At 53.8% G+C, this 26,246-nt stretch overlaps 11 protein-coding genes across 11 annotated transcripts; 6 read left to right on the top strand and 5 right to left on the bottom strand.

The window, feature by feature from the left end:
• Positions 1 to 539: 539 nt before the first annotated feature.
• Positions 540 to 2,234, top strand: NCS54_00106500 (Hypothetical protein; the record flags this gene model as incomplete). The annotated part of the gene is made up of 4 exons (XM_053146700.1): positions 540 to 653; positions 836 to 1,228; positions 1,296 to 1,751; positions 1,806 to 2,234. The coding sequence occupies 4 exons, from the start codon at positions 540 to 542 to the stop codon at positions 2,232 to 2,234; spliced, it is 1,392 nt and encodes a 463-aa protein (XP_053002675.1).
• A 579-nt stretch (positions 2,235 to 2,813) lies between these two features.
• On the bottom strand, positions 2,814 to 3,989 carry NCS54_00106400 (Hypothetical protein; the record flags this gene model as incomplete). Its single annotated transcript, XM_053146699.1, has 3 exons — positions 2,814 to 3,082; positions 3,138 to 3,514; positions 3,571 to 3,989. The coding sequence occupies 3 exons, from the start codon at positions 3,987 to 3,989 to the stop codon at positions 2,814 to 2,816; spliced, it is 1,065 nt and encodes a 354-aa protein (XP_053002674.1).
• Positions 3,990 to 4,378: 389 nt separating this feature from the next.
• NCS54_00106300 (Acylphosphatase-like domain-containing protein) lies at positions 4,379 to 4,863 on the top strand (the record flags this gene model as incomplete). Its single annotated transcript, XM_053146698.1, has 5 exons — positions 4,379 to 4,390; positions 4,442 to 4,472; positions 4,520 to 4,532; positions 4,590 to 4,659; positions 4,714 to 4,863. The coding sequence occupies 5 exons, from the start codon at positions 4,379 to 4,381 to the stop codon at positions 4,861 to 4,863; spliced, it is 276 nt and encodes a 91-aa protein (XP_053002673.1).
• A 174-nt stretch (positions 4,864 to 5,037) lies between these two features.
• Positions 5,038 to 7,977, bottom strand: NCS54_00106200 (Hypothetical protein; the record flags this gene model as incomplete). The annotated part of the gene is made up of 1 exon (XM_053146697.1): positions 5,038 to 7,977. One exon carries the CDS (start codon positions 7,975 to 7,977, stop codon positions 5,038 to 5,040), a length of 2,940 nt encoding a protein of 979 aa, XP_053002672.1.
• Positions 7,978 to 8,777: 800 nt separating this feature from the next.
• Positions 8,778 to 10,456, top strand: NCS54_00106100 (Hypothetical protein; the record flags this gene model as incomplete). The annotated part of the gene is made up of 2 exons (XM_053146696.1): positions 8,778 to 9,028; positions 9,082 to 10,456. The coding sequence occupies exons 1-2, from the start codon at positions 8,787 to 8,789 to the stop codon at positions 10,454 to 10,456; spliced, it is 1,617 nt and encodes a 538-aa protein (XP_053002671.1). The 5' UTR covers positions 8,778 to 8,786.
• A 3,622-nt stretch (positions 10,457 to 14,078) lies between these two features.
• NCS54_00106000 (Hypothetical protein) lies at positions 14,079 to 14,987 on the top strand (the record flags this gene model as incomplete). The annotated part of the gene is made up of 1 exon (XM_053146695.1): positions 14,079 to 14,987. One exon carries the CDS (start codon positions 14,079 to 14,081, stop codon positions 14,985 to 14,987), a length of 909 nt encoding a protein of 302 aa, XP_053002670.1.
• A 1,281-nt stretch (positions 14,988 to 16,268) lies between these two features.
• On the top strand, positions 16,269 to 17,400 carry NCS54_00105900 (Terpene synthase; the record flags this gene model as incomplete). Its single annotated transcript, XM_053146694.1, has 2 exons — positions 16,269 to 17,281; positions 17,331 to 17,400. The coding sequence occupies 2 exons, from the start codon at positions 16,269 to 16,271 to the stop codon at positions 17,398 to 17,400; spliced, it is 1,083 nt and encodes a 360-aa protein (XP_053002669.1).
• A 179-nt stretch (positions 17,401 to 17,579) lies between these two features.
• On the bottom strand, positions 17,580 to 18,542 carry NCS54_00105800 (NodB-like proteiny domain-containing protein; the record flags this gene model as incomplete). The annotated part of the gene is made up of 1 exon (XM_053146693.1): positions 17,580 to 18,542. The coding sequence occupies exon 1, from the start codon at positions 18,387 to 18,389 to the stop codon at positions 17,580 to 17,582; it is 810 nt and encodes a 269-aa protein (XP_053002668.1). The 5' UTR covers positions 18,390 to 18,542.
• Positions 18,543 to 20,445: 1,903 nt separating this feature from the next.
• NCS54_00105700 (Hypothetical protein) lies at positions 20,446 to 21,112 on the top strand (the record flags this gene model as incomplete). The annotated part of the gene is made up of 2 exons (XM_053146692.1): positions 20,446 to 20,999; positions 21,049 to 21,112. The coding sequence occupies 2 exons, from the start codon at positions 20,446 to 20,448 to the stop codon at positions 21,110 to 21,112; spliced, it is 618 nt and encodes a 205-aa protein (XP_053002667.1).
• Positions 21,113 to 21,745: 633 nt separating this feature from the next.
• NCS54_00105600 (Hypothetical protein) lies at positions 21,746 to 23,132 on the bottom strand (the record flags this gene model as incomplete). Its single annotated transcript, XM_053146691.1, has 2 exons — positions 21,746 to 22,777; positions 22,899 to 23,132. The coding sequence occupies 2 exons, from the start codon at positions 23,130 to 23,132 to the stop codon at positions 21,746 to 21,748; spliced, it is 1,266 nt and encodes a 421-aa protein (XP_053002666.1).
• Positions 23,133 to 24,142: 1,010 nt separating this feature from the next.
• NCS54_00105500 (Hypothetical protein) lies at positions 24,143 to 25,210 on the bottom strand (the record flags this gene model as incomplete). The annotated part of the gene is made up of 4 exons (XM_053146690.1): positions 24,143 to 24,526; positions 24,680 to 24,820; positions 24,874 to 24,902; positions 25,033 to 25,210. The coding sequence occupies 4 exons, from the start codon at positions 25,208 to 25,210 to the stop codon at positions 24,143 to 24,145; spliced, it is 732 nt and encodes a 243-aa protein (XP_053002665.1).
• Between the last annotated feature and the right edge of the window lie 1,036 nt (positions 25,211 to 26,246).

The following is a 26,246-nucleotide window of genomic DNA, read 5'->3' as shown; positions in this document are numbered from 1 at the left end:
AAACATCTTTTGCCTCCCACCTTCCGTCTTTTTTTTTTCTACCTTCTAAAGCTCCATCCTCCGATCCTCTTTCCTTTCCCACTCCATACTTTACCTACCTCTCCTCCTTCCCCTCCGTACCTTCTTCCTTGCTACTCAGCCACCCTCCTCTCGACGGATCATCCGTCTTCTCTCGAACTTTTTTGCTGTTCTCGTCGATTCTCGACACTTCAACAACGTTTTACAGCATTTTAACTCGAATCGATCCCATTGCTTAGCTTCAACGACGTATCAATCGCAACTTCGCTCGACCCTCGCAATCGCATACGCCACTACCGCCGCATAATTGGACCGATTCCGAAACGGTTCCTGTAGCAAGCTTGCTCATGCTCAAGGGCAGCTCATCTCGCTTTTAACGAGCTGCGCCTTGAAATGTCCCTAGCTTTTACAGCTTCATTACCGTCAATTGAAATTATCGCCTCTACAAATACAGCTTCATCGCCAGCATCTTATCGCTACACAACCCCCGCCAGCAAGCCATTGCGCATGGTGGGGTCAAGATGCCGCCTCGATCTTCCTTAACGTCCTCTTTCTCAATTACAGACTCTAACAATGAAGTGGTCTGTCCCCTTAGAAATCAAGATGGCTCCAGCTGTCGCAAAAGGTGTATCGGGGTAAGTCTCCCACGTCTGGTTTCCTTTTCTCTGTCCCTGCGTCTGGGCTTGGTCTCCCGAACCTGCACCCGCCCGACCTTTTCGTCATGTCTCACCACCCTACCTCGCCAGTGTACTGAGCTGGAGAGCGTCTCATGTTTCTCGGGAACGTCCCTCATCTGACCTTGAATTACCAAATATAGGAAAAGAGATATCGTTCAATGCAGGAACATATCCGTCGAGCACACCCCGAACACTACATTTCCAAGCTTCCGGCGACCGAAGAGAGCTTCCTGCTAATGATCAATACCCCACCGTCGGAGCGTCGCCATCCCGATCAGACCTCAGCTCCAACAGCTCAGGGTTTGTCCCACTCTCAGCCCGGCTTGCCCCCGCCCGTTGACCACCTTCAAGGCTTTCACGAGCGACACAATTATCACCGCGACGAGTCCAGCAACCCAGGAACTCCCCGCCGGGTGGAGGACCTCGGCGGTGCTGGACCTCCGTCTGGTCCTATGCTTGGCACTGCCAGTGCAGCAGCCGCCCTGGCTGAGCTGCATGGCGTCAAAAGTGAGCGGGACATGGATTTCGATAGTGTAAGTTGAGCTACCCCGCCGCCTATCGATAACAGAGGCATCGGCGACCAGGGCTAATGATGAACAGGAATATTATTCAGATATGGATGCTCGGCGAAGGCCGCGAACATCAATTGAATTGCCGCCTCTTAACCTCTCGAATCACGATATCACCAGCGACCCTTATTCCTCGGCCAAGTCCAACAGACAGCGCGACTTTCTTCCATCTATCCTCGCAAACTCACCTCCCGGGAGATCATCAACCCTTCCACCCCTCCAACGCCCCCTTGGTCCTAGCCGTCCCCGCAAACAGTCAGTAACAAAGCGAGGAAGGGAGGCTCACCATAAGAAGAAGAATTCGAGAGGATCCGCAACCGACTGGCTGCGGAGAATCCAAAATGAAGAGCGATACAGACCGGGGAATGATAGAAAAGCCATTTCTGTCGAACCCTCTACAGATTTCGGGAAAAGATGGGAAGATCTCATCGACGCAGCTGATCAGGCTGCCTCTGCTGCTGGAGATATTGATGAAGATCGAACTCCTGTATGTCCGGACCTCAATTTTCAATACCTGATAGCGTTACTAACGACTCAACAGGTCCCACAGTCTCCGGTCTCAATGCACAGGGCATCTTTGCCGCCATTTTCCCACCAAACGCAATTCCAACCTGGCAACTACCAAGCTTCACCTCTCCAACAGGCTCTGACACCTCCATCCTATGGCCAAGATGCTGTAGAGCCATTCCCATCTGTTGAGAGTGGTGAGAGCGGCGAAAACTTTCACATTGGGTCCCGGGGGCTTTCTGATTCTTCACCGACATACTCGGCCCAGAACATTCAGATTTATTGTGCCGCTTGCCAGGGCTTCTCCCTGCTCAAGGACTCATACGCATGCACTGAGTGTATCTGTGGCCTCTGCCCGACTTGTGTCGAGGTGCTCATGGCCGAGCATGGAGCACGAAGGAAGTGTCCCCGCTGCGCTACAATCGGCGGACGGTTCAAGCCTTTCCAGCTCGACATTAGATGAGTGATTCCTTGAGAATCACTATTTCTTTTTCTTTTTTCTTCTTCTTGCTCTTCGTTAAGTTACCATTTAGGGGGTTCATGAGGCTTCTTTCACATTGATGCGGCGTTAGGGCATATGACGGGAGCAGATGGACCTGCACACGATCAAGACGGCGAATCATGGTCTCCCCTGGCACCGCCTGTGCCAAATGACTTTCCATTCCTTTTTATATAGGGCGCTGCTGCCCTCTTGGGATATTTCTTTTTTTGCTACAATGGGTTGGGTAAAGGAGTTTTTGGTTTCAACTCGGGGAACATGGATGGATATTGGAAGTATCTCCATGATTCACCCGTTGGTTAGGTTTCTGGGTCGACAGAAGGATATAACATCGATCATTACAGACTAGGCAGTCAATACGAACAAGGGAACTCGAATCGTTAAATATCCTGTGTCGAATCAAGTTGTGAACAATCGTATATATTCTATTGATGCATGATAATGTGTACGTGATAGTTACCCAAGCCAAGCCAACCCAATGTGTGTACCCATGTGACGAACCGAAAACACCTATAGAACAAGGATGAGAACGCCCCATTGACTTTATTTCTTGCCTTCCTTCTCCTTCTTGAGTAATAGGTCCCTCATTTGTGCCCGAACATTGCGACTGCCACCCAGTTTTGGGCCCTTGAGGACATCCTCGGACCCAGGTCGTGCAGGTTGGTTGGCGGGCTTCTTTTTCCGCAGCTGTCTCTGAGCCACGTCCTCAAGGAACTGTTGGCGGAACTCTTCGGCCAGTCGGTCATCGGCCGCGCCGTCCTGTTCAACTTCGGAGGCCTTGTTGGCCTGATCGGGCATTTCGTACACGTCCACTGGTGGAATTGTTAGACCATCTTTCATGTATGAGTTCAGGGAATATCAACGTACGCCGAGTTTCACGGAGGACTTCTTCAACGAGCTGGTCTCGCTTTATGGCGTCGCTGCCACGACGGTTTCGCGGGCGCCACCGCTTGCCGTCCCTCCCAAGCCTGGGCTTCTTTGCGCGGCGCCCCTGCGGGACGTCCTCTTGGGCGCCGCCGCCGCCCTGCGTTATGCGCTCCGTTCTGGCCACGTTGCGGTCCCGTACATCGTCGCCGAGGTCAATCTCCATCAGGTGGCCCTGCATGACCTCGCGGCCGCTGGTCTCCTTTGGTGGCGCGGATGTCGCATGCGGCGCAGCGTCGGATCTAGGTGCGGAGGATGATTTGCTCTGGGATGCGTTCCCACTCGCGCGATTAGACAGCCGGGATTCTATGTACTCCATCCTTGAATGATTAGTTGTGCGTGGTGGGAGGTGCGGTGCCCGAGGGGTCAGACGTACATGTGCTTGTCGTTGAGGTCGGCCAGCATTCCGGTCTGGTGGGTGAATCGATTCGCGACGCTGTTTAGCACGGCGTCGTGTGAGGCCTCGTCTGATTCTCGGGGCACGAGAGCGCGCTCGTGGTTGATCTCGTCGTCGGGTCGGTTCGAGTTGCGAAAGGCGACGCCGCCAAGTCGTCCTCTCCGCGCGTTTCGCAGCCGCAGCGCCGCGGCGACAGAAGCATCTCCGTCATCTTCGTTTGTATCTTTCTGCGCTGCTGTGTCCTCGGGTGCCGTAGCGGTCGCGCTGACGGGAGACTTTGGAGTGTCTGCAGAGTCTTGATCTTGGTCTTCGGTGCGCTGGCGGTAAGCCTTTCGTTTCTTGCCGGCGCGGAACCGTATGGGCTCCGGCGCCGCTTCTGCAGTCGGAGCAGTATCCATGGACGGCTACCGGCTTGCTTGCGATGGTGTGTGTGAATGGTTTGTTTGTTCGTGGTTCAAAGGAGCTGGGGATGGATTGATCTGCTCTGGGTGACATCCGGCTGGTGACATCAACTAGCCAAAACCTTATCTTATCGATGGACCCGCAAATTACCCGCTACAGTGTCTAAGACAAGCTTGCCTTGGGTTGAGCAAGATTGGATGACATTAAAAGCCATAGCAACTCTAGGTCTGGGTCTCCTATAAAGTGTAGCTATTATTTATGCAAGATCGTTTAATGCACGCACTGTAGTTGCTGTGTAACACACCTGTCCCTCCATCCCTACATCTCTCTGCACTTGCAGCTCCTATCAAACGTGACGACTTGCCTTGTACACCAAACCGCAACCATGACGAAGCGGGTATGCAATCTCATTCTCAGCTGTACAGGCCCATCACTGACATGCCTCAAGGTATACTTTGTCGTTCACGGAACTGTCCAAGGCATGTTTGTCCCGCGTCATTCCAGAGCTCTCAACTGACGTCACCAGGTGTCGGCTTCCGGTACGAAGCTCTGTCCCACTGAGATGTTCCGAGAGCGGCATATCTAACCAAGAGCAGATACTTTACGCGGAAGAAGGCTCGAGAGTATGGGGTCACAGGATGGTGCCGAAATACGCGGGATAATACGGTGATTCCAGACACTGCGTTCGATTATTTGCGGTAGTACTGACTGCTTGGGCAGGTCGAGGGCGAGGCCCAAGCCACCGAAGATATCCTAACCAAGTTCCTCAAGGATGTGGATTATGGGCCCAGGCATGCCAGAGTGACCAAGGTCGTAAAGGAAGACCGGGAGATTGTCGAGGGAGAAGACAGTTTTGATGTCACACGCTGAGCAAACAAGACGCAATACCTAAAAGCAGAAACAACACAATCCTACAAGAGAGAGCACTGAGAACAAGCAAGGTATTACTTAGGAAACAAGCCAATAACAAGGTACACCAAGTTTGCCTAACCCAGAACGCTGGCTCATGTTCAATTATATTCTAATGCTATATGATACCCATCGCTAGAACCCTCTCCCCCGCCTCTTGATGACGGGCTTCTTCACAGCTCCTTGCGTCACAAACTTCTTCCCGTCTGAGCCAATCTTCTTCTTCTTCTGAGACCGCTCCTCCTCCGCGTGCTTCCGGTCCTCCTCTTTTCGCTTGTCATCAGCCATCTTAGCCTCAATCTCCATCTTCCGGTTGAACTCGACCTCGGTGATTCGCTTCTCCCTCACCGAGTATCCCTTCTCCTTGACCGAGTAGAAGACGCCTCCCAGGTCAGCTAGCCAATGCGGGTCCACCGCCGTAACCGTTGACACATAAACCTTGGAGGTGAGGATCAACTCGTGATACACGACGTAGTCGGGCGGGTGCCCGGCGTAGAGGGCACTCGTGGGATGTAGTTGTACTCCAAGGTTCGTCCGCAGGTTGATGTATTCCCCTGAACCCTTGTATTTGGCGGCCTGATGGTAGTATCCAGAGCAGATGCACTTCCGGACAATATCCCAGTCCATCCCGCAGCTCGTCAGTTCCATCTTTTGCATTCGAATGATATCCAAGAGCTGCTCACGAATCTCCTTGGCTCGCCTCAACGACTTGGGGTGCAAAAAGTGCTTGACACACCAGCCATCTGAATAGCCATTGGCCTTCCAATTCGTATAAACTTGGAGGTACGTCAAGTGATCAGACTCGTGCACCCAAAACTTTTCACGGGCAGCATCAGCCTCATCTTGTCTCTCTTTGGGCCGATAGAAGACGTTGGGGACTGAGAGCATGGACACGATCGTGATCATCTCCTCACTGCAGCCATACTCTTCTGCCGTAATAAGCAGCTTGGACAAGGATGGGTCCATAGGGAAAGCGCTCATCTTCCTCCCGAGTTCTGTGAGCTCGCCAAGGTTGTCCAAGGCCCCGAGGGCCCAGAGATCAAACATCGAGGTCGTGATAGTATCCTGGGGAGGGGGGTCCATAAAGTCAAAGTCCAAGAGGTCTTTGACACCTAGTGACTTGAGCATCAGGACTGTGTTGGCAAGGTTGGTGCGCTGGATTTCAGGAATCGTTTGCAAGTAGAGGTCTTCCTTGAACTCCTTCTCCGTGAATAGTCGGAACGCCTTTCCAGGCCCAGTTCGACCAGCACGACCCGAACGCTGCGAGGCATTCGCCTGCGAGATTGGTGTGATCTGGAGGGTATCCATACCAATCTTGGGGTTGTAGACTTTCATCTTGGAGTAACCAGCATCCACCACGTACTTGATACCATCAACCGTTAGACTTGTCTCGGCAATGTTGGTGGCAACGATACACTTGCGGACACCAGGTGCAGCCTTGTCGAAAATCTTAGCCTGGAGATCTGCTGGCATCTGACTGTAAATGGGCAGGATACTGAGCTTGGGCGGATCATTGAGCGCATCCAGTCGTTTCTGGATCAGCTCGCAGGTAATTTCAATATCTTCCTGACCCGTCATGAAAACCAAGATGTCGCCAGGGCCCATGGAGACGTGAATCGACAGTACCTGGTGGACAGCTTGGTCGACGTAATCCTCCACCGGAGACCGATGGAACATGACATCAACAGGAAACGTTCGACCGGGGATGATAAACTCGGGGGCGCCCCCGAAGAAGTCGGAGAAACGCTTCGAGTTCATTGTGGCAGAGGTGACAATGAGCTTCAAATCGCGACGCCGTTGGAGAATCTTCTTAAACAGACCCATCAGGATATCCGTGTTCAGCGCACGCTCGTGCGCCTCGTCCATGATGACGCACGAGTATCTGTCCAGGTCGGGCTCATTGAGGGACTCTCGAAGAAGGACACCGTCTGTCATGTACTTGATGACCGTCTCCTTGCTGGTGCAGTCTTCGAAACGGATCGCATAACCGACGGTACTTCCGAGCTTCACCTCCATCTCTTCAGCCACTCGTTTCGCCACACTCATTGCCGCAACTCGACGTGGTTGTGTGCATCCGATCATGCCAGTGCTTCCGTATCCGTCCTCGTGGAGAAACTGGGTCAACTGGGTCGTCTTGCCCGAACCCGTTTCACCCACGCAGATGACCACCTGGTTCTCCCTGATGACGCGGAGGAGATCCTCGCGAACTGCAAAAGCAGGAAGGTATTCTCGCTGCTCCCGTAATGTCTTGCTCTGGCTGAAGTTACTTGCGCCGTCTGATTTCTTCATGTGCTCGCTGAACTTGTTGCCCTTGCGCTCACTGTGGTCGACATCATCCTCAGCCGGCACCGGTAACGCAGAGTCGCCATCCTCGTCCTTCGCCCCCATGATGTTTCCCAGTGTCGTGCCGGTCATGCTTGTAGCTTCCTTGGCCTGTCGCTGTCGCTCTCGTTGCTGCCGTGCTTCCTTGACTACCTTGCTGCCCTTTCGACTGAATACAGCCATGTGACTCTGAGGGTCCTTTACCGCAGGGATTGGTTCGAGCTGCTTGGTGAAAATCGTCCTGCCGTCCAAGAATGGCGGGCGCAGATCATGCACCAGCAAATGGACTCGGGTCGTCTCGTCGTCGTCGAAATCGGCTGCCACGTCTCTTCGTTGCGCAACACCTGACTGGAGCATTCGATTCGTCTCCCAGGCATCATTTTCCCGCTGTCTCTGTTCCCGTCGGGCGTCGAACCGGCTCGACATCTTTTCGTGCTGTACTGATTCTTGTCGTTGTGTCTCCCATGTTGATTCGTAAGAGCCAAAGGGGTTATGGGTATCATCTCCAAACGTGTGGCCTCCAAATTCATCGCCTCCGTACCAGTCGCGATCCAGTACTAACGAGTCTTCTTCGGTTGGTGCTGGTCCTTCAGGCTCCCGAGGAGGTGTAGGCGCGTACCGCGACTGCGCTCGAGGGGTTGAGCCGCGCGACGATCCATTTTGAAACCTTTGATGCGGGTGTGGGCGCGCGGAATCCAGCCGGCGCCTCTTTGGATTGGGATTGTATCCGTCGTATTCTCGATCGTCGGCCATTTTAGCGGTGGTGAAGTTTTGCGTTGTTGACCGAACAGTCTAAAAGACGATTCTCGTACCAGAAAACAATCAAGCTGCCTAGGTGGTGAGATAAGATAAGGCGGAGATCACGTGCAATGTGACATCTCATAGAGGGTATGAATTGAGTTCCCTTCCTCATGGATATCAGAATTCTGTATATTAATACATCTTTAACTATTTATTTTTATGACTCGTCAAATGCGCGAACAGTATAATAACGATCAGCAGCTCGGCTGGTCGAAATGACTGCAACTAAGGAATGTGATCTAAACACCCTGTACTTCCACGCCAGAGCCGGGATATACAACTTGGATGGGGGATGCCCAGCCTTGCATAACAGTTGATGTTTGAGCAATATAGGTGATTATGGTACTTTCTTGAGGTGATTGAGGTGTTCAGATAATATTGTTTCCTACCAAGTAGTGAAGTCTCATATAGCATTTTTTGTCGCTGAGATCTGGACGGCAGCAAAAGACACACCTTAAGTCATATGCTCAGAAGTTGAAGATCATTTACATTACCGAGCGATCTTAAAGTAAAGCAAATAGCAAGCAAGTTGAGCTCGTGAACCCATCTAGACGGCAGTTCATGAATTTCAGCAACCACCGGGCTACTTGGTAGGTATTTGACCAATGCAACTCAACCTCCAGACCAAGCCAAGCGGATTTTCAAAATCCTTATCGATAAACCCCACCAAGAAATTTTTGGAGGAAATTTATCTGGAGCGCCCACCTCTGCACCGCAACTGGGCTTCATCAAGACCATCAGAAGATACCCCGACAGTCACAATGTCGTCCATGATCACAGCCTCGCAATGGGTCCCCAGGGGCTTCGCTGCGCCCTTCCCCAAGAAGTACACACTCGACGAGGCCGAGTTTGAGCGGATAGCGGAGCTCGCAAAGCTCCAGCTCGACGACGCCCAAGAAGACCTGGAGGAGGCGCAGGAGAGCGCTGCCAAAGATGGTGCCAAGGATAAGGAGGAGGATGCGGACATGAAGGATGATGACGATAAGCCGGCCGAGAAGACAAAGTATGTAGCTCGAGAGACGACTGACGATACGGCAGACTAACAGAGGCGTCTAGGATTGACATTAACGACGATGACTTGAAGGAGTATGACCTGGAACATTATGACGACGACGACGAAGAAGAAGATAAGCCCGGCCAAGGCGAGGGCATGAGCATGTTTGGCAACATCAAATCGCTTGCCTACTACGAGTCGAATAAGGAGGACCCTTACATCACAATCGACGCCGACAAGTTGGACGAGGAAGAGGACCGGGAAGACCTCCAGATCCTGGCGACGGACAACCTGATTGTGTCGGCCAAGGTAGAAGATGAGATGGCTCACCTCGAGGTCTACGTCTACGAGGATGCCGCCGACAACCTCTACGTGCACCACGACATCATGCTCCCCGCCATCCCGCTGTGCGTCGAGTGGTTTGACATGCCCGTTAACAAGCCCGACGCGGAGAAGGATGCGACGGGTAACTTTGTGGCGGTCGGTACCATGGACCCGGATATCGAGATCTGGGACCTCGATACCATCGACTGCATGTACCCCAACGCCATCCTCGGCCAGGGGGGCAACGCCGAGGAGGAGAAGAAGCTCAAGAAGAAGAAGAAGAAGTCCAAGAAGGCCAATGACCAGTTCCACGTCGACGCGGTCCTCTCGCTGGCCGCCAACCGACAGCACCGCAACCTGTTGGCCTCTGCCTCGGCCGACAAGACGGTCAAGCTGTGGGATCTCAACACCACAAAGTGCGCCAAGTCGTACACCTACCACACTGACAAGGTGTGCTCCTTGGCGTGGCACGCGACCGAGGCGACCGTTTTGCTGAGTGGTAGCTACGATCGCACCGTGGTGGCGGCCGACATGCGCGCGCCGGACGCAAAGGCACCCCGATGGGGAGTCGAGAGCGACGTCGAGAACGTGCGGTGGGATCCCCACGACCCCAACTTCTTCTTCGTCTCGACTGAGAACGGTGTCATTCACTACCACGACATCCGAAATGCGCCGTCCGACCCGACGCACACCAAGGCGGTCTGGACGCTGCAGGCCCACGACGAGTCGGTGTCGTCGTTCGACATCAACCCCGTGGTCCCCGGGTACATGGCCACCGGCTCGACCGACAAGACAGTCAAGCTGTGGAACATCCAGCCGACTGGGCCGTCGGTCGTGGTCTCGCGCAACCTCGACGTCGGAAAGGTCTTTTCCACCACGTTCGCTCCCGATCCGGAGGTTGCGTTCCGTCTCGCCGTTGCCGGCAGCAAGGGCACAATGCACGTGTGGGATACCAGCACCAACGCGTCGGTGCGCAAGGCCTTTGCCCAGCGGGTGCCGGAGCAGAGCGGCAAGTCTGAGGACCGCCTGGTTGGTGTGAACAAGGACGATGACAGCTCGAGCGACGATGAGGGAGATGAGAAGGAGGATGATGATTCGATGGATGAGGATTAATCGAGAATCCGGCCATGCCGAAGAGGTGAATCAGGAAGAGAAGAAACCGATATCCCCGATCTGGATTGGAATCATGTCTCACTCGACCCCTAAGGCGACCCTAGTGGGCAATGTCTCTGGCCCATATCGAAGCCATGTCTTGCTCAATTGGGGGCTCCCATAAACTACGAGCTTGGAGGAAACACACCGGCGTACAAGGACTGTTTCACAGCGGGAGGACTGGATGAATACAACGTGGACTAGATAGATTAGGCAAACGGGAACGGAAAAGCAACATTCTCAAACATCACAGCCCGTTTTGGGTCAACGGGGCGAAGCGCATAGCATAGGATTTGCCCCTGCAGGACAAGGCTGAATTAAGTGAACCTACACACACAAGACTAGGAAGCCGTGCCAAACTGACTGTTCCGTGCCGTGATTGAGCAATTGATCATGATGCTCTTGTGGATGGGTCGGCTCATTAAAGATCGAACCCGATTGCGTCAAAGGCGCACAAAATAGGCCGGTGGTACTTGGCGCAACGCATCGTACGCTCACAGACACTTGTACTATCAAAAGTAGGTGGTGTAATTTGCCTTGCAAATGAGTCCTTGTGCGCTGCATCACAAGATCATGAGAGTGAGAGAGCTTGTGCCAATGTCTGGTACCTGCATGGCATGGCCGTGCTGGGATGACGGTGGTGCATGATGGTCCCAAGACACTCACTGAATTTGGCGGTTGAAGCTGTGACCCTTCTTGACGTTCGTTAATCGACGGTGGAGGATCGTCCAACCCAAAAATACCACGAGATGGATGAGCAGGGGCCTCCTCCGGCTGATGGTCTCTTGTCTCCTCTCATATTAAGGCACCCTGCCCAAAGGAGACGGGCGCGAAGCAGGGGTTTGGGAGGAACTGTAATGTGACCTTGTGTTGTTCATCGAGTAGTGCGCAGGCGTTGGCGTCAAGGTCTAATGAGTGATGAATGATGATGAACTGGTCTATCAGGCTCTTTAGTCGTGTTCTTGCATCTCGTCACGTCCGGATCGCTTCCCAGGTCTCCAGCTGTCGCCTAGCCGGGCCCGCTTGCGCAGGCACAAGGGGACGTGTCCAGGGGCCTGAAACAGGAGGGACGGTAAGGGCGCTCGAGGCGTCGAGACAAGGGTCCAATGAGCGAGGGACGGCTGTTTCTCGAGCGGGATCAGCCATGACCCCCATGGCGGCGAACCTGGGCCTTGAGCGAGTGTGGAGAGAACGTGGACGAGCAGCTGGAGAAGGGGCCAACCACGGCCTGAAGAGGCCCTGTGCCGTGACGGCCCTGAGGGACGCCTCAATCTCTCCCCGACGAGGCCATGTTACGGTTCGTCTTGCTTCCTCAATGGACCAAGGTTCCTTAATGAACGGGGTATCCTAGATGATCGGGGCGCGGCGTGGCTTCGTGGCGGGAGACGCGCCCGCGCACACACAGCCCAGACGGTTCATCCCATCCGGAGACGATGGGATGGCATGCTCAAATCTCTAGCCAGTAATTGAGTTGCGGGCTTGATCAGGCCAGAAGCCAACTAGTGGGTCGCTGGAAGCAGAAATCAGGACGCAGGCCAGGGAAAGACAAACGTTTGCGGGTGCGTATCGTCGGGTTGTGCGCTGGCCAGCTGGGCTAGAGCAAGGACAACTCATCACCGCCGTACAGTGCATCTTGCGTCCGGTGAGCCAAGCTGTCAAAGAGAGTTGGGCGTCGACTGCAGTTGAGTGCTTGCAGGTTGCATCCATCCCTGGTGATTTTGGGCCAACGGATGTGACTCGGTAGATGGACACTTGTTCCTTCTTCAGGCCCGCTCCAACGTTGGCGACTGGTTGGGTTGGCGTAGCGCGCGGGTCGGTGCAAGTCAGTGAGTGGTGGGATGGATTGTGTGCAAGAGTTGGTGCGTGATGCTGGAGGGTTGTATTGAACGGTGAATGGGAGTGTAGGGTTCCTGGTGGGGGAGTCGCGTCCCCAACGTCGAAAAAAACGTGACTGTTGTTGATGGAGGGGAGGGTTGAACAAAAGGCCGCATCCAATCTGCACAGCACAACCCAGCACAAAGCCAACCTACCTAGGGAGGACGGACCGGACCCAAAATGGTGAGAGGGGGGACAAAGCAAAGCCCAACGAGGGAGGCAAAAAGAAGAAAATTGGAAAGAAGGACGAAAAAGACGCGGTGGGACCACGATGGGCCGCATGGTGCAGTGCATGTCCATGTGCTTCCGTCTTTGAGCGTGTAAGTTGAAGCGCGTCTACCACGGCAATAGATTCTAGATACACACACACACACACACACACGCATTGTTTTGCAACGATTTACAGCTGACGCATTGCCGAGGGTGGCACAAAGAAACAAAGAGATACCGCCCCTGCACTGAATAATGCAGTCGGGCCACCGATCTTGCCATTCACAGCTGGGAAGAGACATCAGCTGGTTTTCTGTTGGCGCCGGCCGCGGGCTTTTCTCCCTCTCGCCCTAAGAGGAGGAGAAAGAGGAGCCGGCGGAAAGCCACTTCAGTGGAGCGAAGACCAGGGAGGGTACGAGAGATAACATGCCATTGGACAGAGGCCTGCATCTGTTCCACTCGCCTTGGAAAACCCACGTTGGCGCGGAGCCAGGGTGTGTTGCTTTCTCGGAGCCTTAGCCAGGGGCGTCGGCATGGGTGGGAAGCCCTTCGGCCAACGAGGGCTCGCATGCGGTCAGGGGACAGGGACAGGGGTCCCTTGGATAAAAGCCTCCAAGGGGCGGCCTGGCCGTTGCAAGTTGGGAGAGAGTCAAGCCTTGAGTCGACTGAGCACTGAGCAGTCACCTCCGTCGACACTGAAAAAGGAAATGGTGCAAAGGATCCATATCTTTTGTTTCGTCCCCCCGTCCCCGCGTCCACACTCCTCGATCCTCTCTTTTTCTCTCCCTTCCATCCTCCAAACGCATCGCCTCTCCTTGCTGCGTCGAAAGGCCTCGTTTGTATTTTCAATTCTTTTGAAAGCGTCCGCCGATTCACGATCGCCACTCTCTCCGGTCGTGTCCGCCTCTCAGTGCGCTTGATTTATACCATTCTCTCATTATCACTCCCATTGGACGACTGCTTCGCCCACCTTTTTTCAGTGCTCGGCACATCCCCGTCGCAGGATCGATCGAACCTCCCGGATACCGACCGATACACACCGTTTCGACGTTGAACGTTCATTTACAACCAGTGCAAACCAGCTGTTATCACTGCACAGACAGTGTCAAAGCTAAACCACTCTCCCTTTTCAGAAACCCGCAACTAGACGTCGCAATCCTGCTCTAGAAGTTGGAACTCTTACGCTCAAGGACTGGACTCCTTGTCTCACTACATATCCAACAAACCAAACCAAATACACCCTCGCACGACTCTCTCGCAAACCTCACTCAACTGGCACCTGCTGGCAAAGATTTACTGCAAAATTGTAGCCTGTCTCTGCTGTCTTGAGTCAGTGCAACGACGCTCGAGCATCCCTCCATCACAAGACGCCTTAAAATTAGTTCACCATTGGATGCAACTCGCCTCACCACCAGCACTTCCAAGTTGCATATAGCCCGCCAAACCGCCAAATTTCGCAACAGACAACTCGAGGAATTAATAGTCGAAATTTTTCAAAATGTCGCTCTCTCGAGCCTTCACCACCCGCAAGAACAAGCTCAGCGGGCATCATGATCTTGCCGACATGACCAAGTCGCCTCAGCGCAGCAACTCGGCCCGCGACCGACACCACCTCCCGATCCTGCGCCACAAGATCTCTGGCCCCATCCAGCTCATTCACACCACCAACATGCTCTCCTACAACGCCCCCGACATCCCGCAAGCCCTCCGCAGCAAGTCTTCTCTCCGATCTGAAGACTCCAACTCCGAGGCGCCCTCGACTGCCGAATCGACACCGCCGACAAGCCCCGATGTCTCGCCCGTGGAGGATTGCCCTGGTCCCGAGCCGAACCACCTGTCAACCTACTTCATGGTCTCAGACAACAAGCCCGTCGTGACGCTGCCCAAGATCGCTGAAGCTCCCGCCATCCCCAAGCGATCGCCCTCTCACACCAAGCAGAACTCATACGAGGCCATTGCCCGTCAACGATCCGTCTCGCGCATGTCCAAGGATTCTGAGCACTCCGTGTCGACAAAGGCCAGCTTCACCTTCTCACGATCATCCTCCACCTCGACCCGAGCCTCATCAGCCTCTTACGCCTCTGCCGGCCAGACCCAGAAGCCTGCAGCAAAGCCCGCACCCGCCCCAGTGGCCGCCCCAGCTCCTCCGCCCTCCTTCCAGCAGCGAACTCCTCTCAAGGACTCACACCCGTTCGGTCAAGAGCTAGCTCAGGTGACTGAGCTCGCCGAGGAGTACAGCGCCAAGACATCGAACAGCAAGGACGAGGAGGAGGACTTGAAATACATCAGGTCCAATGGCCTCCACAAATTCAGCGCCGAAGACTACCTGGGCGATGTCCAAAGTCTCCTGTCCAGCTTCTTCCCAGAGGTGTCACACGCCAAGCCAACAACACCCCTATGGATCTAGACAACCCATGATTCGCCACCGGCATACCGGTTTCTCTATTCGGCTGTACATATTTGATAGACATCTTACGACCACGAAGAGGGTGCGGGGCGCAACAACAAAAAGTCCTGGGCAGGACGACGGTGGATGGATGAGCAAGGTACATAACTCGGGCGCTGTATACAGCGACGTTTATTCTCTCCCTTGAAAAATTTCCTTTTTTTATGTCTGGTCTACCTTGGATGTGTTGGCTTTTGGAGGAAAGGAAAGGAAAGGAAGGGAAGGGAAGGATTGGGAACGATGGATGGAATACCATTGATTGTGACCGACGCCTGGCTAGGCACTATTCCCTGGCTGGAGTCGGCGATGGGCGTTGAAACGGGAATGGGAATGGGAATACCTTTTTTCTTTTTTGATCGATTCTTTTTTTGATCGACCGACTTGTTCATGATTGTGTATCTTATGATGTGGATACAGTACCGCTCTCTCTCTCACGCCATACAAGGCAGAATTTCATTTCATTTCACTTGACCTTACTTTCTCTCGTTGCCGATTCCCGAATTGTGCAGGACTGCTCATGATCCATTCATTGATTACTGTGCCAACCTGCATGCATTTGTGCCATGAAACACCTTGAAACGGCCTATCACTCAGGAGATGTTATGCGGTGCATCTGCAAATAGATCCTTCGTCCGCCCTCCCTTAGCCCCCCTTGTCATCCCGCAAGGAACACTGCAGGATCGGAAACACGTCTCGTTTACTAGAAACCGGCACTCAAATTAAACCAATATGAGGCTGGTGCTATTAAGCGGTTTCAACTAGTCGTCGTCGTCGTCGTCACCCCGTTGTCGGAAAAAAAAAAAAGGGTCATGGGCTGGAATTTAACTTGTGGATTTTGTCAGCCATGGCGTTTGAATTCTTCGAAAAAGAAGACGCCTCCTTTTCCCGTTTAGACTTTTTTTTTACCGTGGAAAATTCGAAACGAGTTTATTTGAGACTAGAGGCTTGAACAGAGGAATGGGTCCCGACAACCCGGGTGGTGCTGTTGGGGAATGATGGATGGTGTTCCCGTCTCGAGGCGCAATTGTGGTCAAGAGCCTGATGAGAGTTTACGGGACAAACCGCTCTCTTGAATAGAGGCAATTGTAATTCGATGCCGCAGAATATTGAACTCATCATTACCTTCAATTCCTCCTCTGTCTTGGCGTGATTCGTGATCTTGGTCATCTTACACGTAGGGCTGGAACACGACCCATTTCCCTCCTCCAAACCACCTCGACAAGCCAGCTTGCAGCTCTTACAATGAAGGCAAGCCGCCTCAGCCAAGCAGCCATAGTGGCCGCCCTCCGCGGCCAGACCCTCAGAATACCAGACCTCAGAGCCGTCTTCCGCTCATGGCCGCGTGCCCATCTCAACCGCCACCACGCGCACATTGCGCCCATTGTCGACAACGCCATCGACCACATGGCAGTGACATACCCGCTCGTCGCCAGCCGGAAGCGGGACGGCATCGCCCGTCTGACAGCTTTCTGGTACCCCCAGGCTCGCAAGACACAGCTCGAGACCTTGGCGCTGTACACGGCTTGGCTGGTTTGCTGGGATGACGCCGTGGATGCCAACGAGGGGGATCTGGCTGCCGACTTTGCTCGGGCTGAACGATGGAGATGTCAGACGCTTGATATGATTCAGAGTGCTTTGGCAATTGATGGGACGAACACGCATGTTGAAGAGCCAGCATATGGAGACGACCCCATCAACCGCGTGTTCCAAGAGTTTGGGTCTCGCTTCTGCGAGACAGCACCGGTCGACCAACGTCGCCGCTTACACTGCGAGATCCGGGCATTCATCACTGCATGCGCCACAGAGCAAAAACTTCGCTTGGAACGTCAAATCCCCGATTTCAGTTCCTACATGGACCTGCGGGTGGCCACCATCGGCGGCACAATGCTCTGTAGTCTCGTCCCGTATGCCACAGATGAGCCATTGCCGGCAGCTCTGACCTCGGCGCCCGAGATCGGTCGGATGTGGCTACAGGCGTGCATCCTCCTCAGCCTCTTGAACGATATGCTATCTCTCAAGAAGGAACTGCGAACCGACTGTGTCATCAATGCGGTTTCGGCGCTCGTTGAGCCGGGGATAAGCCTGGATGAGATCGTGGCACAACTAGAGCAAAGGATGAGGACGGCAGTGAAGGAGTTTGATGAGGCAGCAGAAAGACTACTTCAGATGGCAGGACCTGATGAGGACTTGACAGGTCTAGTCAGGAGGTATGTTGATGGGTGCCGTGCAACTGTCACGGGCACATTGGAATTTACGTCTGTGTTCCTCATCCAATCTTGAAATAGGTGTGCTAACAAACTCTAGGCTGACATCCCCCAGATACAAGATTGCTAAACTCGTCCAACAAGATGGGTCATTAGAGATTATTCTTTGAGTACGCCATAATCCCATTGTCCATATACAAACAAAATCCATGAAATGCTGCCTCCTCCATTAACAACTCCGGGTGTTCCATGCATATCGCCGCAATCTTCTGTACAGCCTTCTATATACCAAATCCCCACACCATTATGCTTTATTCAAGGTCAGATACGCCTCTCAGCAGATAATATCTCACTGTCTTAGGTTCTGTGACGACACAGATTTCACGAGCTCAGTGATGGTGACAATCTTGTACCCCTGCCGCTTAAGCTCGGGAAGAACGGTACGCAGCATGGGCAGTGTCCACGACCTTCTATCGTGGCAGATGATAATAGCACCTGGATGAGCCATGCTCAAGATGTGTTTGGCGTTGGTGTCTGGGTAAGGAATCTGAGGGTCGTGTGGATAAACACTCCCCAGCGTTATGCGAAAGCCCTGGTTTCCCAGCACATCACGCATTCGCCAGTTGAATAGGCCCGAGCCTGGACGGAAGTAGTTGTTGTCGAGGATCTTTCCATTGGCTGCGTACGCCTCTGTCAGCATCTCCTTCACCATGTGAACCTCCTTTAGCAGCTGCTCATTGCTGAGTGACCTCGAGGGCTCATCGTGCATGGCATGGTTGCCCAGCTCGTGGCCGTTCTTGACCAGCTTGACCAGTTTATCCTTGCGACCCTCGACCTGGGACCCTATGACAAAGAAGGTGGCATGTGCATCGTTCTCCTGCAGAACCTGCATAATCTCGTCCGTGTGTGCGGAGGGCGCATCGTCGATGGATAGGGCGATGATCTTTTGGTCGGTCGTCTCCTCGAAGAGAACGTCGGGATATTTCCTGCGCAGCCAGCCGATGAGGAAACGCGGAGGCTTGTAGATGCAGTATGCCGAGTAGAAGGGAAAGACCAGGAGGCCTACGAGGACGACGAGGGCGATGAGAGTCGCCATGCGGTTGCGCCTGACCCTTCGCCGGAGCTTGGTGGGCAGGCGGAAGAGGGAGAGTCGGACCATTGGGGCATCTAGCAAGAGTTGCGGCAGCCAGAGGACCCACACACGAGAATGTGTAGCCCGCGCATGCTCCTCCCTGAGGCGTCGATATGGGAGGAGAGGGAGGGAGGCTGTTGTTGGAGATGCAAGTTGAGCCTCGAGCGTGGTGTAGTGGAGGGGATGGAAAGAGGTGAAAAGGGATGCGCCATGTTGGCTGCGGATGTGTCAGGTAAGTGGAGCCGCATGCACGTCGCTTGTACCTGCTTGCGCTTATGCACGGCGCCTGTCCTGACCAGTCAGACGAGAAGAAGTGGCGGGGGCCTCCCTTGGGTCTATGCTGTCAAGCGCGAAAAAGTGGCTTCCCTGTGGGACCAAAAATACATGGGACTGTTTTGGCTGCATTGTCCGCCGTGATGTTTCTGAATTTTTTTCACTTACTGGGCAACTTAAAAATCTCTTTAAATATCATACTAGTAATAATATTTTCTGGCTTATTATCCTACTGGCATGGCACTTATTAAAATCTGTTTATGCTTGATTGTTCTTTAAATGTTTCTCTGATAATACTTTCAATTCAACTGTGACCAGGGAAACAATGTTTCTACGAGGGGGGCTCCGACTCAGGCCCGTGCACTGGGCTGAGACGCGCATTGCCCTGTGGCACAGGGAGGCGCCACGGAACCCACCTGGCACCCCTGCCAGATTGGCGAGTAATTGAGGCGCGACGGCCCAAAAATGGCACAAACCGATCCCGGCTAGCTCGGCTCCCAGTGCGCGAGTGCGATCGGCAGGTGGGGCATCCGCGCTTAAGCCACACCTTGCAAGGCAGATTATTGGGACGTTAGGCGATCGTGGTGTCTGGTGAATTGGCTTCGATCTGCCGCGCCGTGGCTGGTGTTTGGTGCTCGGGATGGCTGGGCTAATGTTGGTTCCCGTCAGGGGCGCTTGTTTGGGAATCATTTTGCGCGGTGTGGAGTTTCCTCTTGCATACGGGCATCGAGATCTGGAGACAGGATGGATGGACAGCAGGTTATGGGATGTCACAGAGCGTGATTGTTGCCCAGGACATAGTTCATAGAGTCAGAAGATGTTTTGCCTCTGAAACTTTATGGGCATCCATCATGCTCAGCTTATGGTGAAACAGAGAGTGTCTTGCATCGGATGGATAAGATGCCGTCATGCTTAGTAGCACGATCTGATTCCAAGGCCTCTACTTTCGCAAACATGCCCGGTTTACTCAAGGTTAGTCCTCGTGAGGAACTTGTCCTCCGAGAAAGCCGACGTCTAGTCAAAAATTTTCATCCCATCCGCATCGTGAGGGTGATCTGCATGGTGAATCGATGGGCTCCCTCAGACTAGACTTGGCAGGGAATAGTGGAATAGAAGCCAAGCTTTTGCTTAAGCGATGCTCGATTAAGAGGATGGCGGGCGATAATTAATCTCCTATTGGTCTGCCCTATGATACAAGCGGTTCAAACGCATATGCTGCGGACCATCTCTTGTCGTCTCAGACGTCTCGGTAGGTTCTGATGGGCGGCCTGCGGGGAATGACCCTCCACCAGACCCTTGCCCTGTCGCTTCTCGCAACCAAAAAAACCATGCTTCTATGCCTATTCTGGAAACGCAGCTGACAGGCGCCTCGGCATGGTGCTGGGGTCGATCCCAGTCGCTACATTGCAGAGCATAGCACGGCCACACTTTCTTGCCAGGCCCAGCCCTCTGATTGGCCGCGTCAAAGGCCTCCCGGAATCCCCGCAGGGAATAGTAGCTTCAGCCACAGGCGCTGATGGGGCGCGAGCTTGGACAGGGAGCGGGTGCGGATGGATACCGTCACTAGACATGTCAGGGACAGAGAAACTGCGTGCAGCCATGGATTTGATAAATATGACGATCCCAGACGTGGTGTTGAAGATGCATCATCATTCGTGTCATTGTGTGTTTACAACTACACTTTGTTTCGTATATCATCTGCGACAACTCACTACTAGCAACTCCAGATCATCACAGCAATCATCAGCACTCAACCAGCGAACTCTCGCCTACATCGTCCAATCAGATAACCCATTCCTTGACGGCAGTCATGGATCGCCGACAAGACTACAACAACTACCACCGCTCTTCTGAGAGCTCCCGGCAGTGGAGCGACGAGGCAGTCCGGGGCAGCTGGGACTCGAGCTTCCAGCGGGCCTCTGCAGTATCATCACCACCAGACCAGACCTCGTCGAGGAGAAGGATAAGCCCGAATGCGTACGATAGACGGCAAAACATGGTCAACCAGTGGCTCGGGCAGCAGCAGTTTCAGCAGCACCCTCAGGAACCCACCGTGGCCATGGACGCTGTTTCGGACTTTACGACTCCCACAACCTCTCCTGCCATCAGCGACTCTGCAACCTTTACATCCCGAACTGGAGATTACTATCAGATGCACGCTACGACAAACGACTACCTGGCTCCCCCTTCAAGAAACTCGGTACCTTACCGACCATATGACAACGGCGCTCCCTCTTCATCCCGAGACCCGGCACCTCGGACCATGGATTACCGCACCGTCGACTACCGTCAGACTGACTACCACCAGTCTGAAGACCAAGACCTGCGCGGGATAGGGGCATTTGCAAGCACAGACAGCTCTCGGTATGTTCCCAGCATGGGATATTACAGATCAGCACTAACACGAACATAGACGGAAAGTCAAGTACAAGCCACTGAGCAGCTGGCATGGCCTCTGGCTCCCTCCTCCCGAGTGATCGTCACACACCCACTTAACGATTCATTCCTAACGTTTCTTCACTTCACATCAAAGCACCAAGAACCAAAAAAAAAAACAGATACACGGGTATGGCGCATTTCTTCTGTCAAGATTTACGATTCCTCTTTTTTCTCTCTTCTTCTTCTTCTCTCTTCTCTTCTTCTTCTTCTTCTCTTCTCTCGCTTCCCACTTTTCACTTTGGGGCCGTGGTGGACTTGGGGGTTTACGGATGACCATGGGTTTCGGCGTTCTTTATTGGGGAAAAAGCTGCTTCACACTCGCTTGGAAGACCAGTGTCTTGAGTGTTTTTTTCTGGCCTGGCTTTTGTTGGTATAGATTTCTTGGGTCTTCTTCTCTTTCTCTCTTCTCTTGTCGCGAGTTCTCGATTCTCGAGAATTCCTGACCCTTTTTCTACATTCGCTTCATTCTCCGGCCACTCGTTCTGTCGGCTTCCATCATAGATTAGAGGGGGATCTTTGCCATTGGTCTTTTTTTTCTTTTTTTTTCCTTTTGTTATTCAAAGATCAATTCTTTCTCCATCCGTGTCTGGGCTGATATCTCATTTCGTTTCTAACGTCTCTGAACCGCTCTAGTAACCTGGTCTATCTATACTTTGCTTCCTCTACTGGCCTCACTTTTCCTTCCTCAAGGCCTCCAGACCTTGGAGAAGATCCTGCTTCAGGTCCTCCAGACCCTCGACACCAATACTAACCCGCAACAGCCGCTTGTCAACATTGGGATCTGTCATGGCTCGCCACTCGATCAGACTCTCGACGCCACCCAGGCTGGTAGCGTGATGGAATAGCCGCAGCTTGTTGGGAAGACGCTTGGCAACCTCACCATCGCTCAAGTACAGCGAGAAGACGGGGCCATAGCCGTTGGGCATCTGCTCCCGCAGCCAGCTGCCTTCAACGGCCGCCTCGGGCTGAAGACTCGCGTGCTGGATGCGTTCCACGAGGGCGCCCACTGCGGATGAAGCATCCTTCTTCTGCTCAGCGAGCCAAGCCACCAGCGCGGTTGCCGTCTCGCTCTGGCGGAGGACTCGCAACTCGAGGGTGCGCAGAGAGCGAATACCCAACCAACCCTCCAGGCTACCCATGACAGAACCGAGAATAAGACGATCCTCGATGAGGGCCCTGGCCCAGTCCTTGTGCTTAGGGTTGACGGACAGAGTACCGCAAAGCATATCTGAGTGACCGCCAAAGTACTTTGTGCCGCTGTGCATCACTACATCAACATCATACTTGAAGGGGTCCTGCAGGGGCGGCGGCGCAAAGGTCGCATCGACAGTGAGATAGGCGCCAGCCTTCTTGGCCTTTTCAGCATAGGCAGCCAGGTTGCGAGCCTCACCGGTCGGGTTGAGAGGTGTCTCGACATGGATGACGTCGCCGGGCTGGAGGTCCTCGACGGGACAGTCCAGGGGCAGCTGCTGAAGACCTGTGAGGCGGTTGAGGATGCGAATGACACCATGGCAACCGTGGTAGCCGTCGCCGATAGCGATGCGCTTCGGGTTGAGGTGCACGAGCATGGCGTGGAAGGCCGAGAGGCCCGAAGAGTAAGTAATGGTGGGAGCACCGAGCAGCGAGGTGAGGACGGCCTCGAGACGGGTCGTGTTGGGGCCGGTGGCCCGGGAGTAGACGTGAGAGTCTAGGGGAGCATTGGGCTGCGCGAGTCAGCATTGGCTGTTGGACTCTATGGTCGTTGCTGTGGTCTTTGGTCTTGAGTGGACTTGTCGACCAAGTACACCAACAAGATCAAAGGATCGTCAAGGTGAGAGCACTCACGTCGATGTTGTCCCAGGACTTGAGCTGCTCCGGATCATCACTGTAGCGGAAAGTTGTGCTGACGTGCAGCGCCGGTGCGACAGCCCGGTGAGCCTGAATTCCGTCGTCGGCGTGGACGGCGCGGGAGGAGAGCGACAGTCCGGCGACGGAGCTCTCGAGTCGGGCCCGGGAGTCGTCGGTGCCGTCCGGAGCGGGGACGGAGTCTGTGCCGTTGGCAGTCTTTTCAAGAGCCATCTTTGCCTTTCGTTCCTCCTTCTTTCTTTCTTTTTTCTTCTTGTTTTTTGAGACACCTGCCTCTCTTCTTCTGCAAAGTTCAAGTGAACAAGCAGCCGATGCAGCCGATGCAGCCGATTGTTGGCCGACGTGGGTTGGAGGTGAGGGGCAACCTTGGTGGTGTAAAACAGGAAGAAGCTGTACTTGACAAGACAAGATACGCCGCCTCAAATGAGTTCAACAGACGGGGGAAAGAAGCTGCTTTTAAAGGTTTGAGAAGAGAGGAGGAAAAGAAGCCCTTTGTCCCCCCGACAATTCGTGACGATGACTCGCAAATTCGACATTGGCTAACCGCGCGCCCTCCGAGGAGCATGAGCGGGGCTCTTATCCAACGATTACAGCACGCCATTAGCAGTGGGTGAATTTGACATCAGCTGGAGGGTGGGTAATGGGCTTCTATCTCTCCGTCATCGGCCGCGGTTAGCAGCCGCGGTTTGAATCGGATCTGCTCTTGTTTTGTGACGAGATTGATGCGAGATGCTGTCAGGTACGGGAATGAGGCTGTCAGCTGCACTCGTGTTTGGTGTTTATTCTTGTTGGCGAAACCAATAGACTTTAGACCAGGTCTGCTGATACCGTATATGGTTCAGCTGCAAGTCAATGACTCTGACAACACTCTGGACATCACAGAAACGCATAGCTGCAGATGCTTTGTAGAGCATAAATCTTGTCATTACCATTAAGTAGCTCATATTTTCCTCCTTCTCTTTGGGACATAGCCCTTGCCACATACCATTCATCTTGGGCAGTTCATAATGCCGCATCAGTCGCAAATAGCCACTTCCAGTCAAATAGAGCGAGAGTCCTCGGGCCTCTGACCGAGCTGTACCCAATGGATCCGTAACGAATGCGTTTCTAGCCTGACCCTGATCCTGACCCGGTTACCGTGAACGCCGGGGTAAAGAAAACGAAAACTCCAGGTATCTCTAATACATTCATACAAGGGCGAAACTTTGGTTGTGGTCTTCTTCTCATTGCATCTCCTGGCCTTCGGACGAGACTGTCACCTTGGGCGGCGCGTTTGTGTTGTTGTCCATGGGGCCAAGCTCTGAACCCTGGCCACTCTGAGCTCTCTTGCGGCCGTGCATGAGGAAGCGGGAAACGGCGGGTTGGGTCGAGGTGGTGTCCTTTTCGCGGGACTCGGAGAATTTGGAAAAGAAGCTGCGCTTTTGGGGCTGGGCCTGAGACTGCTTGTGGTCATCGAGACCAACATCTTCGAAGCGTTCCTCGGCGGTGGGCGGTTGCTTGAAAGATCGCTCGACTGCCGATCTGGGGAGACGAGGAAGGCGGGCAGAATCGAGGCTCTGGCGCGGGGGAAAGTCTGGGTTGGGCACTGGTGATCGCGCGGAAATGTCCTAATGTCATCGGGTCAGTTCAGTTCAGTTCAGTCGTACGTTGGGATTGGGGTGAATGCCAAGCAGCAACGGTCGCGCAATGGACCGAGGGTCAATTGGGGGCGACCGTGCCCGAGGCAAGGGACAGGGAAGGGACGAGAGGAGAGCACGCACAAATGATCTGCGGTAGGAATCGAAAGACTCTCGGGAGATGGAGAAGTGCTCAATATCGCCGAAGCTGCTGCGGGTGTCTGTCGAGTTGCGGGTTGAGAGGTACTTGCGCGGCCACTGTCCTTTCTCCTCGGTCGGGGATGGCTATGCGCGGTCAGCTTAGTTGGTGAGAAAAAGTGAGTGAAATATCGACTTACAGGAAGATAGACGCCACTGTCATTGACAACTGTTGCGCGAGACTTGAATTAGCCAACTTGGTCTTGTGACTGAATGCCGGATTGCGCCGCCTGTCTCAGTCCCCCTCTCTGCGGTGAGGGGCATGATGGATGATCGGGCAACGGGCAGTCAAGACATACCACTCATCTTGTACTCGCCAGTGTCATGGTTCTTGGTATTCCGGATGCTGAGGACCGAAGTGGCCTTGGAACCGACAGTGTCGACCTTTTCAAAGCCGGGGGCGGTATCAGGGCGCTGGTTCTCATCCTGGACGACGATGCTGCCAGGGCGGCGGGCGAAGGGGTTACGGATAGGCATGGTTGATGGATGGATAGATGATCTCTGCTGGAAAGAGATGTTTTTTTGCTTGCTTTTGCTGTTTACAAAAAGTTGAGTTTGGAGGAGGATAAAAGCTTAAAATAAAGGGAGTCGGAGGTGGGACAAGAATAAGAATACGCCGAGTCCAAGTGGGAAGGAGACGACGAACGAGACGGAAGATGAACGGGGGCAGGAACAGGAACAGGAACAAGAGTAAAGACAAGGAGCACGGGAGGGTCGGGGCACGTTTAATTGATTCGAGTTTGACCTGCCCTGGGACCGGGGACGGGGACGGGAGCACGGACAAGAAGAAACCGAGAATCAGATGTGGCACATGTCTCTGCTGAGGGTGTGAAACGATGCAGAATAGCCTGGCTGTATCGAGTCAAGAGGCAGAATGGACCGATTGCGCATGTAGGGAGGAAATACGCCAACAAATCAGGAGACGGCGGCAACAAGAGCGGCAGTACCAAGCACAAACAGAGTAAAAAAGCTTCGACAAGCATTTGCACAGCCATGGCCCAGAAAACGCATGTCAGCCGAGCATCAGCATCCGCGGATCCATCGCCAGCGCAGCAGATCGACCTAGAGCCAGGTCCCGGGTTCAGGGACTTGATTTACCCCCAAACCTGCCAAGCTTGGAAACTGTACCTCTCTCTGTCTGGTCAAGCCTCGGGGCGGCCGTCCCTCGACGGCATCTGATCGACACCGATGCCCCGACTGTGCCCTCCATTCTTTCGTCACCCCTCAATTAATCCGGCGCCGCATCTGTGCCGTATTGGGCCATCGTCAACGTTGGGTCCGAATATCCTTGGCAGACTTGTCGATGACGACTTGGAGAGAAAGATGGGCTAGATCAACATGGTGTGGTCTAATCACCTTGGAAGAAGGAGAAATGTTCCGTCGAAAGAAGAAAAGTCCGGTCCATCCGAGCCGGTGGATCGATCCCTACCTCCATCCGTCCATCGACTCGCCTCACAGGGTCCGACCCGCGGCCCCCGATCCGTTCTTGCATCGGGGCTTGTTTGCTCAGAGC

This window comes from Fusarium falciforme, chromosome 1, assembly GCF_026873545.1.
Source record: "Fusarium falciforme chromosome 1, complete sequence".
NCBI classification, from domain to species: domain Eukaryota; kingdom Fungi; phylum Ascomycota; class Sordariomycetes; order Hypocreales; family Nectriaceae; genus Fusarium; species Fusarium falciforme.
The sequence above is the reverse complement of the archived record's forward strand: the minus strand, read 5'-3'. Positions and strand labels throughout refer to the sequence as shown.